This window comes from Lactuca virosa, chromosome 1 (assembly GCF_052849685.1).
Source record: "Lactuca virosa cultivar CGN04683 chromosome 1, Lactuca_virosa_CGN04683_v6, whole genome shotgun sequence".
Classification (NCBI taxonomy): Eukaryota; Viridiplantae; Streptophyta; class Magnoliopsida; order Asterales; family Asteraceae; genus Lactuca; species Lactuca virosa.
Window position 1 is genome coordinate 160,500,328 of NC_136426.1, and position 14,639 is coordinate 160,514,966.

At 38.4% G+C, this 14,639-nt stretch overlaps 1 protein-coding gene across 1 annotated transcript; it reads right to left on the reverse strand.

Annotated features, from left to right (window-relative positions):
* Positions 1–13,627: 13,627 nt before the first annotated feature.
* LOC145122968 (secreted RxLR effector protein 161-like) lies at positions 13,628–14,152 on the reverse strand. Its single transcript, XM_079058435.1, has one exon. It carries the CDS (start codon positions 14,150–14,152, stop codon positions 13,628–13,630), a length of 525 nt encoding a protein of 174 aa, XP_078914561.1.
* Positions 14,153–14,639: the final 487 nt, after the last annotated feature.

The following is a 14,639-nucleotide window of genomic DNA, read 5'->3' on the forward strand; positions in this document are numbered from 1 at the left end:
CTGGTTGGCATGCCAGACTCATACTAAGAGCTCGGGGGCATTCCAGATACGAGTTGAGGGTCGGTTGGCATGCCAGACTCGTACTGAGGGCCTGAGGGTATTCCAGTTCGATGACAAAGTGGACCCATTGTATATTGGCATTCTAGCTTGGGGTATTCCATACCGAGGATGACTGGACCCAGAGGTAGACTGGGCCTGGGGTATTCCAACCCGATGGTTGATTGGACCCGACATGCTGTTGTATATGTTATCTGTTTGTGCGTTGGTATTTTGGGGGAACTCACTAAGCGTTTGCTTACGGTTTTTAGATGTTGGTTCAGGTACTTCTGATCATCGCGAGGAGGCGAAGGCATGACCGTACATATCCTCTGTTTATGGCTTTATGATTTTGGGATACTCTGATATGGATAAACAATTTGGAAATAATGATTTAGTAAAAATTTTATAACTATGGGTTGTTTTTAAGAGTTTAAATTTGTTGTGATTTTTATGGAGGTTACAAGTTGGTATCAGAGCCTTGGTTTGAGTGATACGGAGGATCACTCGTATGAATCCAGTTTCAAACTAAGGAAAAGAAAAGGTTTTAAAAATGATTTCAAAACTGGTTTCAAAATAATCAAGAGAGGATGCAATGTGTATGATCAGTCGGAGCCAGTAAGTAGATCCCAAATTACCACACTGTTATTTGATAATGTGATATGTTAGAACAACATGCTAGTGATAGGCTAGGGATCTTTAGGAATCGCATGATAGAAGTTCCTGATTATATGATGCCTGATAGCCTAGGGATTTCCTTATATAAAATTGACATCATTACTGTAGTTGTTTTGTGTATGCGTCAAAATTGTACATAACTTAGATTTTATAGCCTGGGAATGCTTGATTTGCCCTTATTTATTGTTCCTTGTTTGGTTTTGGGCTTAGGGTAGAATCGAGTATTTGACTGTCTATAGGATCCAGTGTTATGTATGATTAACATACACGAGTGCTGTAGAGTAGGTGTGTAACATCCCAAAAATCTCAACAAATTTAAAATTTTCAAAACAACTCATTTATTAACAAAAGTGTTTACAAAAACATTATTTCCATAACATGATTTAAAATCAGAGTCTCCCAAGATCCAATATGTTGTAAAACCAAGGATGTGTACAGTCACACCTTCGCCTTACCACGAATCATCCGAGGAAAACTATAAGCACAAAGCTTAGTGAGTTCCCTCAAAGTACCAACACGATAAACAAATAGCACATAAATAACAACATCATGTACTGGGTCCACATCTAGTAGACTGGATTACCCCTAAGCCCACAGTATGATGGCTTACCTATCGGGCACACAACTCATATCTAGCTTGCTTCCCAACACAAACAGTCTCCGGACTGTAATACCAATGTTCAACCCTCAGTACGAGTCTGGTATACCAACTAGTCCTCAACTCGTATCTGGAATGCTACTGAACCCTTAGTATGAGTCTGGCATTCCCTCCCCGACCCTCAGCTCATATCTGGATTGCTCCAATACCCTCAAGTCCTCAGTACGATTTTGGCATACCATCGGGTCCTTAGCTCGTATCTAGAATGTATCTGAGCCCTCAGTATGAGTCTGACATGCCCTACCCGACCCTCAGCTCAAATCTAGAATGCTCCAGAGTTTGTTGGCTACAGCACGAAGCAGTACAACCTCAACCCAACACAATATGTCGGCATATAACAAACATATACAGATAATCATGCAGACAGAATCATAGGTAATCCTACAGATCTACCATACTAACATATCGGCAACTAGCATAAATCATGCAGGTCTATTCCATACTCAGCATATCAGTGAATAGCAGGATATCAAACCATTGGGTCGGCCTTGGTGCCTTCGACCCGTAAATACAATGAGGAAAACTCACCTTGCACTACCGGATTTATATAGACGATCCCTGGCTGCTGGCTGACAGATCCCTGAACCGCCAATAACTAGCATCCTAATCATAATAAACCATGGGTCGACATTGGTGCCTTCGACCCGCTAAGCATAGTGATGAAACTCACCTCAAGCTACTGAATATCTTAGGTAAAAGCTCGGATTGTTGATACGAAAAATCCCTGCACTAAATAATCAATAACACCCCAATTAATAATTTGGTCACAAACCAAAAATAGGAATCTATTTCATTTGTACAACTCCTAGGGTAAAAGACCATTTTATCGCTTCCTTACTTGGCCCGATAACAGAGGCCCAAACCCAATGGCCATAAAGCCTAATAGTGGCCCAATAAGGCCCAAAACCCAGCATTGTGTCTCACGCCATGACGAATCCTTGGTCACGTCGTGAGAGTCACCCGTTCCGAGTCCAAAGAGTCGTTTCTGATTCAGACAACTCAGTAAGGGACGGGTTTCGCCTGCTCACGTCGTGAGACCTCATGTCTCATGTCCTGAGAACGGTCTAAAGCCAAAACCGACGTTTTAAAGTTCTTAATCCATTTAGCCCTCATTTCCAACCCTTCCAGAAGTTTAAGGGGATCCTAATGGCCCATAAAAATGCTTGATTTATGGACATGCATGCACAATGCATATCCCTCCATCCTTTTAAGTCAAAAGTCCAAGTATGGTCTCAAACTCGCATCCAAGCCTCTAATACTACACCAACTTCTAGATCTGAATGATATAAGACTCAAAAGACCATTTGAATCCTTAAATTTCCTAACTTTATGGATCTCCTTCACTCTAATAAGCTACAACTTAAAGAAATGGGACCAAAAGCCGATATCTACACATGAAATGAGATAAAGATTGAGTCTTAGCACTTACAAAGGGTCCAACAAGGGAAGAGATGATGGTAAAGGAGCTTCCTTTTAACTTCCACCACAAATGATAATTCTTCTTCTTCTTTCTTCTCCTTTAAGCAAGCAAAAAACCAAGAATAACCAAAGATCTCAAAGAATGTCTAATATAGGGTTTCCAGGAGGCTTTGAGGGTGAGAGAGGCTGAGGGTGTGCAACCCTAGCCTCTCATTCCTTTAAATACCCGAAATATTAGGGTTTTGAGCCATTAGTCGTCCTCATGTCATGAGACCTCATCAGGATGCAGTCAACTGGTCAACAATTACTCATGACTTGACCAACAAATCTGACGTTGTGGCCCCTCAAAAACATATAAATTAAGGAATTAAATACCTCAAGGACCTAAATGTTATACTCCAAATCGATCACCCGCTCTCGGGCTCTAGCAATCATATCATTCAGGGTCTCGCACCCTGAAAAACTCACAAACTCCCTGATGTCATCCCTCAGCATATGATAATACCTTACCTTCGTCATCTCCTCATCCCCTGCATACTGCAGAACCAACAAAGCCCTCTCCCGGAACTTGGCAGTGATTTCTGCCACAGTCTCAGTCGTTTGGCAAAGGTCCTGAAACTCCCTCGCAACTGCTGCACCTCAATAGCTGGGGAAAACTCTGCCCTAAAATTTGTCACAAACTCATTCCAAGTCATTGTCTCGATCTTTGTCTTTCAGAAGACAGGAAGCAAATCTGACCTTTGACCCCTTGGGGCAGAAACTCATTCGGAAAGCGTTCACCATATCTGCTAACCATCTCCTACTAGCAATGGAGTCCTTCTCCCTAAAGAAATCGGGAGCTCCACAAGCACGAAACATACAAAAGGAAAGAGTGCGATCTCTTACAATAGCCATAATCTCTGTGCGGAACGCGCCCATGCACTCATCTAGAATCTCCATAATCCCCTCCTTGACCGTTCTGAAGATCACAGGAGTCTGCTCCAAAATACCACGGGTGATCTCCAACGAGATGAACTGCCATATCTACTCATCAATCGGCTCAGTGCTAACACCTGAGCCCGAATCGGATCCTCCGCCACGAGTGTTAATCACCGTACTAAAAATCAACCATACAATAATCAGAACATACCAAAAAAATACTCATCCTTAGGTTTCCTAGATTCTCCGTGACTCCCTTCGATTCGAGTATGGATCCTGTGCTTTTAGTAGTACGGGCCCAATATTACCTTCCTCACTATCCATACTTTCCTCAAGAATTACCCCGAATCCTCCAGGTCGCCTTCTCAAACTGGTACTCCATGTACTGATTAAACAATACAACTAAAACCACTAAAGCACTTCCTAGGCTCTCCTAGGATCCCGACCTCACCCTACCATCAGCTGCTGAAGAACTCCCATAAATATCAGCTAACTACTTCATGAATATAATCACATGCTACAAAGCTTAGATAATTCTTCGAGTGAAAGAGTCATCCCCACAATGGTTAGACTCAAACAAGAGATGCACAATAGAGTCAAATCCATCACTCAGAGATTATTTAACCTTTGCAAAATGTAACTTAACACATTCACTTAATAGTTGACTCACATCACTAAGAGTCCCTCAAAGCACAAAGCAAGCAGCATTCATGCAGTAACACTCTAAGTCATAGAACAAACAAAGAACCTCCCAAGCTCACTTACTACAACCCATGCTAGGAACTTCCACTCTCACTACCGGTTGCCTTATGCATGCAAATTGTACAAACTACAAGATCAAATAGACTATCGAAAAAAACTCTACCCTAGGACAACAACCAAAATGAGGGATAGGAAATAAGGCCAAATCAATCATTCTATGGCTATATAATCCTAACTGTATGTACTTTTAAATCATACACTTACCAATTACTGTTACCAATACATATTCCCAATCTAGCATATAATCCAATGCTTCTTAGGCCACAAGGCATCATATCATATAACATATCAACATGTATGGGTATTCTAGGAATCACTTTCTTGAGCTTGGTTGATTGCATGCACACCCCTTTATTTTATTAGAAATTTCCTTTTATAAAACATTTCTTTTTAGGAAAATCTACCAAACCCTCAGTTTGAGTTCAGTCACACCCGAGAGTGTGCCCGAATCCCTCAAACCAAGGCTCTGATATCAACTTGTAACGATCCAAAAAATATAAGGTAAAAATTTCATTTTTAATTGAAACAGAAACACTAATTATCCTTTTTCTAATCATTCAAAAGTATATAATAGAAACATTTATCAGAGTACAATCCCAAAATCATCAAGTTGCGGAAACATGGGTGGATGCGTTGCGATCAAGCCAGACCCTTCCCTTTTGAACCAGAAGTACCTGAGACCATATCCATAAAAATCGTAGGCACAAAGCTTAGTGAGTTCCTTAAAATACCACATACCATACATATCATTGGGCCTAACCCACATATTCGCCCCAACCCACCATAATAGGCCTAACCTTTCCAAGCTAATGGGCACATCCCAACATACACATGTAAGAGTCACAGAGACAGCTAGCATCCTACATAACATACAATGGGCCTAGCCCTTCCTGATCCATGAGCTCAGCCTAACACACAAATGGGCCTAGCCCGTCATACAGTGGGCCTAGCCCGTCATACAATGAGCCTAGCCCAACATACCATGCAAGAGTCACAAAGACAACTAGCATATAGATCCTAGTGGGCTGGCATTGGTTCCTTTGACCCACGGGTACAGTGAGAAGACTCACCTCAATCTGAGATAACTGAGATACACGTTCTGCTACTATCGAAAGCCTCACACTGAACATAACCAAGACAATCTCCAAAATCCAAGGTCCAAAACTATATTTTATTTTTCCAATGGGTAAAAGACCATTTTACCCTTCCCATATCTGGTCTAATAATCCATGGCCCAAACTCCAAAAATCTCGAGGCCCAAAAGGCCCAAAACAAACTTCTCATGAGTACGCCCCAGATACTGTCCGCCGCTGCACAACGTACAAGTCTCCGAAGCGTAACTCGAGGAATCCATGCATTACGTTGATCATACGCCTACATACGCCCGATATACTCATCAAAGGGACAAACCTCATATTAAACACTTAATGGTTAAGGATATAATGTCCAAACATAGATCTGACCCTTAAGAGGTGTCTTAAGTCATAAAGTTCCTGACTTTATGACTTTGCATGGCTTAATGGGGTCCAAACCCAAATCCAAGCTTCATAACATCATCAAAAGACCACCAACTAATGCATGGAAGGAAAAGAAGGACCAAGATTACATTTTATGGTTCCAAATAACTCCATAATGGATAAAGTTTCCAACTTTATCCACTATACTGGTCCAAACGACCAAGTTCTAGTTTTTAAGTCTTAAAAGGGACCTAAAGTGCATCTTTTCAAGCTTAATCCATTAAGTCCAAATCTCAAGCCTTTAGATCTGAATCAATATGATGTTTAGATGGATAAAGTTTCCAACTTTATCCATAACAAGTTTACAAACTTTCAAGATCTAAACTTTATGCACTAAAGTTACCAAAAGCTCATAACAACCAAGACTAGCTAGATCTATCAAATGCAACATCAAGATACAAACTTTATACCTATAGAAGAAGGATCAAGGTGAACAAAGTTTGGATCTAGAAGCTCCAATGCAACCAACACTTATCCAATGAGCTCCTTCTTCTCCAATATGCACCAAAAACACTCCAAAGCACTTAAAACACCTTCTTTTTGCTCACAAGGCTCAAACTAGGGTTAGGGTTTTAAGGGAGGGTGCTGGAGAGGTGGAGGATGAGAATGGAATGGGTTTGGGGAAGTCTAGGAGCTTATATAGGGCTCAAACCATTAAAATAGGGTTTAGGGATTGATCGCGTATGATCAGCGTACTCCACGTATGCCTAGTACGGCCAACATAGTCTAGGTATGCTCGACTTACCCTAGGTATGCCTAGTACGCCCAACGTACTTCCTGTACGCCCACCGTATTAGACTAAGCCCAAAACCATCCTAACTTCAATCAATCATAACTTCTTCATTCCAAATCTGTTTTCGACGATCTTTATATCCACGGAAAGGTAATGAGAAGATCTACAGTCCTATCAACTCTCCTTTGCCTTAAAACTTTCCGAACTTAAATCCAAAATTTATAAAAGGCATGAACTATCACTTTAGAATTATACCCTTGGGCTCCAGAGCACAAACCGAACTCTTGGATCTCCTCATCCACATTATCCAAATCAAAAGGGTCTAAATCTCTCTTTGCCCAAAGGCCCAAAGCCTTTAGATAACTAATCTTCAGGTCATGGCCCCGAATTAGGAAACAATTTGAATAGAGTGTTACAGAAAGACCATGGGAGGACCATAGTAATTGTAAGAGTATTCTAAGATAATGATTTGACCCATAGAATTCACTTGGGATGAAATAGTTCCATTGACTGAAATCAGTCGTATTGTATGTATATGGTTGTGTATGGTATGTGGTATTTTAGTGAACTCACTAAGCTTTGTGATTATGTTTTCAAGTTTAAATGTTTCAGGTACTTCTAGTAGCAAAGGGAATGGTTCGACTTGATTGCACCACATCCAATGGAGTTTCTGCATTTTGTTTATGACACGTTGATGTTTGTTTTTAGAATACATTTATATATTCTGATTATCATTTTATGAAATGGAATGAATGGTTTAGCTATCTTAAAAATGAAAATTTTACCTTCAATTACTGGGATGTTCCAAAAATCTTATGAAGAACCACACAACACGTTCTAAAAAGGCTGTTTCGTTGAGATGGTTTCTCCAGTAGTTTAGGAGATAACATTATACGTTGCACAACACATGATTTTGCCATGCGTTCGTCCCAAGAGTTTTCATCAACTGGGTAGTAGACTTCGGCCTCTAATTCTTCATCAACACTTTCCTCATTTTCTTCTTCTTTTTCGTGTTCATCCTCTTTAGTAGTTAAGTTAATTCTTCCCATAGTACTCCTAGGTGTTGTTTTCTTTTTGTCTGCAGATCTTCTTAGCCTCTTCTGTCTGCGCCGCGCAGACCACACATAGACATTAGGCTTCGCAGACTCTTTGATATTTCGAAGATAGCTGACCTAAAAAGGTATGCGTGTCCTCTTCTTGACGCAGATGTGGACTAGAGTCTTCAAACATTTTCAGACATCTTCTAGCCTAAAAAAAACACATATATCTGAGTTCTTTTTTTTTTAAACTTAGATTTATTCCAACTTTATATATGATAAACAATTTGGAAAAAAGAAGTTACAATACTTAAAGATAAAAGGTTCGACGACACAATCATGACTTTTGTGATAAATTTATAAATAAATATTTAATTACAATAATGGTCGTTAGAGCTGTTTATATAGATATGAAAAAAAATCGTAATATTGTATTATATTTTTGTGCCAGATTTTATAAAATATTATTTAATGCAATATCATTCGTTTTTTGGGATAAAGATTTATGACCATTTTTAATTGATTTAATTAAAAAGGTAAAATGTAAATTTTGAAAATTTCATTTAAAATAAAAGTTTATTTCCATCTATTTTACGTGTTAAATTCTTTTGTCATTAATTACAATATTTAGTTATATCTTTGCGACCAAAGTTTGTTGGTTTTTATCAAATATATACGTTAATTCCTACAATTTTATTTTTAATTTTTATACAATAATACATAAAAGTTGATCTACATTTGTTAATTATTTATAAAAAAAGTCATAAAATTATTGAAAAACTCTTTTAAGTTTAAAAAAACGATTTAATTAGATTTTAGTTTTTTCTAGCAGTCTTCAAATGTTAAAAAACAAACAGTCTTCTTCTTTCAAACTGCAGACGTTTGGTCCACCTCTTCTACTGCATATGTCTGCGGACAGAAAAAACAAACAACACCCTACAATCATTGGACCCGTGACCTTGAATTCCACATTTATAGCATTTTCTAGCCACCGATTGTGCATACAGATTCACAAACTTTATGATCGGAGTTGGGCCATCTGCAATGTTCTTGCCCCTATCTACAACAAAGAGTTTTGAGGTATTTTGACAAATTTCTATGTTTTGTGACGGTTGTCTAGATGTAGCTCTTTTTTAGTTTGTATTAAAATAAAACACTCGACTTCTCTTTACGAGTTTGGATTCCGCCCATATTGCTAAGTTATATACATCATCTAGTGTGTGGACTGGTATGAGTGAGATTCGGTATTGAATTGCGGGTCCTAAACCATTGCTGTATCAAGATACTTTTAGAGACTCAGTTTCAGATAAATCATTCCTTGATGCCAATCGATGAAACTATGTTGTATACGCTTCCACTGTTCGATATCCTTGTGTATAGTTTTGAAAAAGATTAAAAAGTATTTGGTCATGATTAGGTGGGAGGAACCGTTTGTACAACTCTCGTCCCATACGTTCCCAGCTAGAAAGAGGTAACTTGCCTTGGCGTTCACGTCTGATATGAAGGTTCTTCCACCAACTTGACCACCTCCTTTAAGTTTGTACGCCACCAATGTTACCTACTTATCCATGGGAATATCATAGAATTTTAAAAAATTGTCTAACTCACAAATCCAATCTAGGAAATCTTCAATGTCCATTGAACCATTGAAAAATGGTACATCTTTGGCTCGTTGACGGTAGTCGAATTCAGTTGCATCTGTATGTCGTCCTAATTTCCCTCCCCTTGCTTCTTTTTCTCCGAGATCATCCTCGACATTAGAATCTTCGTCTTCGTCATTGCGAAACCCTTGAGCTTGATGTCTCAGGGGTCGTAAATCATTAGGACCTATGTTGGGCGGTTTTCTTCTTCGATTTGGTTGTTCGTTACATACCTGTGTTGTAAGGGTTGTTAGGCTCTCCGTAATCTTTTGTAGGGTTTGTTGAAATTGTTGTAGGGTTTGCTCGATACGGTTGACCCGATCTGCATTGGGTTCATCGTCGGCCATAGCTCTGATACCACCTAAAAGCTAGCTACAGAATAGACAATTAATACTTGTGTATTGTCAAACGTTAAGAACCAATGGAGATAATATTGTTTATCAAATGGAAAAACACAAAAAAGTTGAGAAAATTTTGTTCAGACTTTTTTTTATAAATCAAAACGAAAATAATAGTCTGCCTAACATAAACAATTGACCCTTATTTATAGACTCCAAAATATAAACCGACTAAGATGCTAACATCTCGTTCCCGAGTTCAACTTAATGAGAGAAAATAAAAGAAATGGGGGAAGTGAGAAGAAACTAAAAGAAATTGGTGTTTCCGAGTTTCATTAAATGAAGGAAGTGGAAGGAAATGAAATGATCACTTTCCTTCTTTACTTTCATTCCGATTTGGAAAGAAAGAACAAAATGCTTACTTTTCATTTTACTTCTTTCCAACTCCGAAACACAAAAGAGAAATTTCTTTTTTCTTTATTTTCTTTTATTTTCTCTCCTTATTTTTCTTTTCTTTTCTTTTCTTTTCTCCGCTACAACTCGGGAATCAGGCGTAAGACCTAACCTTGCAAAACAAGTTAAACTAAAAGGAAAGATTAATACTAAATAAAAGGAAAATAATAATGACTCCAAATATATATATTAAAAAAAAAAGCTAGAACTGTATTTAATTACTAATTGTCCTCAGTATCGACATCTCGTTCCTCATTATGTAAAGGTTATAAATAAAAATAAACTTAATATATGCAATTTGTAAAAATTTAGGCTTAACATCCAATGCTGCACATCAAATCGATAAATATCATTCGTGTAGTTAGAATTTAATTCATGTAAATAAAATTTCCCTAAAATTCCCAGTGAATTATGTATATGTATTGTTGTAAGGGATATGTATCACGTATGTGCTGGATGTTGACGGCTTGTAGAAAGAAAGACATAAAATGTTGAAATGACTGAATATGCATATGGTAATATACACATACACAATGTGAAAGGACTGATTATCTAAATTCGACTTTTTGATGGGGATTAGGGGGCTGAGCGTCGTCCCAGCGGGCCCGGTACTCCCTCCACCAGTCCACCGTCAGTCATCTTCGGATTATTTGGTTTGGACGTGTAGCTTTTAACGATCTGGTAGCTTTCATGAAACGCGCACATACTTCAAAAGGCATTATTTCGTTGTAAGTTCTTAAACGGTCGGTACGCGTAAAAATATATCTCTTCTTATGAGACACATACCAGAATAACAGAATTGATATAGAAAACATCGATTTGTCTTTCATAATTTCATGAATCGAAGAGATCGACAGCAATCCTTATATTGCTTCATGACCTAGCATTTGCGGGTAAAAATATATACAATATATAATATTTTTTAACAAATTACTTGAGTGAAAGTACATGTATATATAATGAAGCCATTAATATTACAAGCTATAGATATTTAAATAATTATTTTTTAAAGTTAATTGCCACGATTGTTTTTTTTTCTTTGTTTGGTTACAAAGTCGGCGCTACCGACGAGCCATAGCTTTTGATCATCTTTAAGGTTTATTAAATTGTGGCAGCTCCAAAAGAGTCTCCGAAAAAATAAGTAATTAAATGATTTTTTTATGATAGATTTTATAACAATGGACTACTAATTATTGTTTTCGTTGTATATTGTCATCACGGAAAAAAAAATATGTAGGTTAATCAGCATAGCAAACATCCCCACAGAGCTCCAAAATAATGTAAGTTAATATATAATAATAAGTTGTGTACACTGTATTTTCTAATATTTTCCACTAGTTTTCATAGACGAAACAGGAAACACTATTTTCAGGAAAGTAAAACATCCCAAAAATCATAGATAAATTTTTTTTATTTTTAATTCAACTCGGATCATCAAATAATCATATCAAACAACCCAAAAATATGTCATAGTAAAATAATTATCAGAGTATAATTTCCAAAATCATAAAAATACGAAAACATGAGTAGATGAGCTGCGATCAAGTCGAACCCTACGATTTCAAACTGAAAGTACCTGAAACATAAACTTAAATCACAAAGCTTAGTGAGTTTCACAAATACCACGTACTACATGTTGAAAAACCAAACTAATAGACACGTAAGGAAACCGACAAATAATATTGAGAATTATATGTCGATTAGTTGCGAATAATAGATCCAATTATTATTATTATATTTACCAAGTTTCGTCCAAAACCAGATCAATCCTTCACGATTAGATCTAGTTATAAGGAAGGAAGAAGAAGACTCTCCTGTTGTTGGACGAAATTAAATGCAAGACAGAAAGTAAAACCGACCTGTTAATGGCTGATCTTGAACTTCAAATAACTGCACGGATCGGACTCCTGTCCTTAAAGGTTTTTACTTCGCTTCTACTGGCTGTAAGCAACAGAGTAAAACCCCAGGATTTAATGCAGATCTATCGATCTTCCAACAGCATTGGAAATCGATAAACACAAAGTGAATACTCAAAAACCAGAAGAAAAAACGCAGAGAGTGGGAGGGAGCTTTGATTTTCCGTGAGTGTTTAATATGGCTCCTAGGGAGTTGTATTTATAGGTATTGAAACCCTAGAAGGCATGAAATAGGCCCCCATAGGCCGGCCCAGAAACCCTAGGGCGACGGCTTGCTCTCCAAGCAAGTCGTTTCCTGATCCTTCTAGAATGCCCCGATGACTTATCCTCCACGAAATCAACGCCGGTCAACCACTTGACCGGATTCGTCAAACCGGCTTGACCCGAACTCGTCAAAAATAAAAGCTCCTAAGCTCCCAGCGACCGATGCGTCGTGCGAAGTGCCAAGTGCGCCTAAATCGCGCCATTTCACGCACTCGCGGCGTCGGCTAGTGCTAGGCTAGGCTAGGCACGAGCGTGGGCTTGGCCCATTCCTTTGATCCACTAAAGCCTTTGAAGGTCTATCAAGGGAATAAGCTTATAAACCCACAAAAGTTTCTTCCCCCCACCAATGTGGGATACAAAGGAAATAGCCAACTTGAAATTCCTTTATATATATAAAGTTCCAACAATCCCCCACCAAGTTGGAAAGTTTCCTTTCACTCAGACAGATGATGTCACTTGGGTGTCACGAAGATTAAACCCTAGTTTAATGGGAACAAACAAGAAGAGACCGATTCAATGGTATCCTTATAGGTTTAAACCATGAACCTTAATGACCTCTCCGGTTTACCCCCACACATCACAAGTCATCTTTGTGTTCTCCCTGAGCGCTAATATGGCCATGCGCTATAAACCCTTTTCATGACCCTTTAGAAGATAAACCATTAATCTTCACTTGAGGCGGCACCACATCTAGATCATATAGGCAAAGTTTTACAACATCTTCGTTTCTTAGATGTCTCCAAAACTTTGTTAAGAGTTGTAACTCAACCTCTTTCTCGGCAACGACATACTATCCTACCTCACATGGATCTATCATTAATGATAATACCTTCTATCGTTAGTGAGTTCGTTGTTACCCTTTAAACTTGAGAATTAGGAGCACTAATGTCAAGTTGGGTTTCCATCACTAAGCGATTCTATTGTGGTTTTAGACCCATGACTCTCGTGGTAGATGTAACCAAATCTCTTGTCAGAGGTTTGGTAAAAGGATCTGCCAAGTTTCTACTTGTCTTGACATAGACAACCTTGATGGTACCCCTTTCAATTAGTTGTCTCACAAAATTGTGTCGCAGACCTACATGTCTCGACTTCCTATTATATACCGCATTATCTAATTTAGACAGTGTGGCCTCACTGTCACAGTACATGGGTATTGAAGGCATAGGAATATCCCACAAACGGATATCCATAAGTAGATCTCGAATCCACTCTGCCTCTTTGCCCGCTACTGCTAAGGCAATTAGCTCTTCTTCCATCGTTAAATGAGCATGCATGTCTGTTTCTTGCTCGCCCAAGAAATAGCACCACCAGCTAGAGTATAAATCCAACCACTTGTTGATTTTGAATCACTAGTGTGATCAATCCAGTTGGCATCAGAATAACCTTCAAGTATTCCATTAGATGACGAATATGTCAACTCAAAAGTACTTGTCCTTTTCAGGTATCCTAGTACTCTACCCCCTGCCTTCCAGTGCTCCGTCCCTGGATTAACAGTATATTTAGTCAGTTTGCTTACAGCGAATGTGATGTGAGGTCGAGTGTAGTGAGTAGCATACATCATGCTTCCAACAGCACTAGCATATTCTAGTTGAGCCACTACTCGACTAGAATTCACCTTTAGTTTCACACTTGAATCAAAAGGAGTGTTGAATTCTTTAATGTTCAAATGTTGAAACTTTGTCAAAACTTTCTCGATATAATGAGATTGACTAAGAGAAATCTGACCACCTGTCCATTTCACCTTGATACCAAGAATTGTATCAACTTCTCCAAGATCTTTCATCTTAAAGTTCGAGGATAGGTATTTCTTCGTCTCAATAACACCTTCTAGGTGAGTGCCAATGATCAGCATATCATCAGCATAAAGACATATAACTACTATGTAATCGGATGTATATTTGGAATAAATACATCTGTCAGCACTATTGTGCTGAAAACCAAAGGCAGTCACAGTGGTGTAAAATCTCTCATGCCACTGTTTAGGAGCTTGCTTCAACCCGTACAAGGATTTAACAAGTCTACACACTTTGTTTTCCTATCCGGGTATCATGAAACCTTCAGGTTGCTCTAAGTAAATCTCTTCCTTGAGATAACCATTAAGAAAGGCTGTCTTCACATCCATTTGATGAATGTACAATCCTTTCAAAGCTGATATTTCTATGAGAGTTCTAATAGAACTAATCCTAGCAACTGGGGCATAGGTATCAAAATAATCGATACCTTCTCGCTGCCAATATCCCTTAGCAACTAATCTTGCTTTATAGGCAAAT

Excerpts from the sequence above, each read along its gene's own strand:
- LOC145122968 (XM_079058435.1), bottom strand. The coding sequence starts at position 14,152 with ATGAAAGATCTTGGAGAAGTTGATACAATTCTTGGTATCAAGGTGAAA.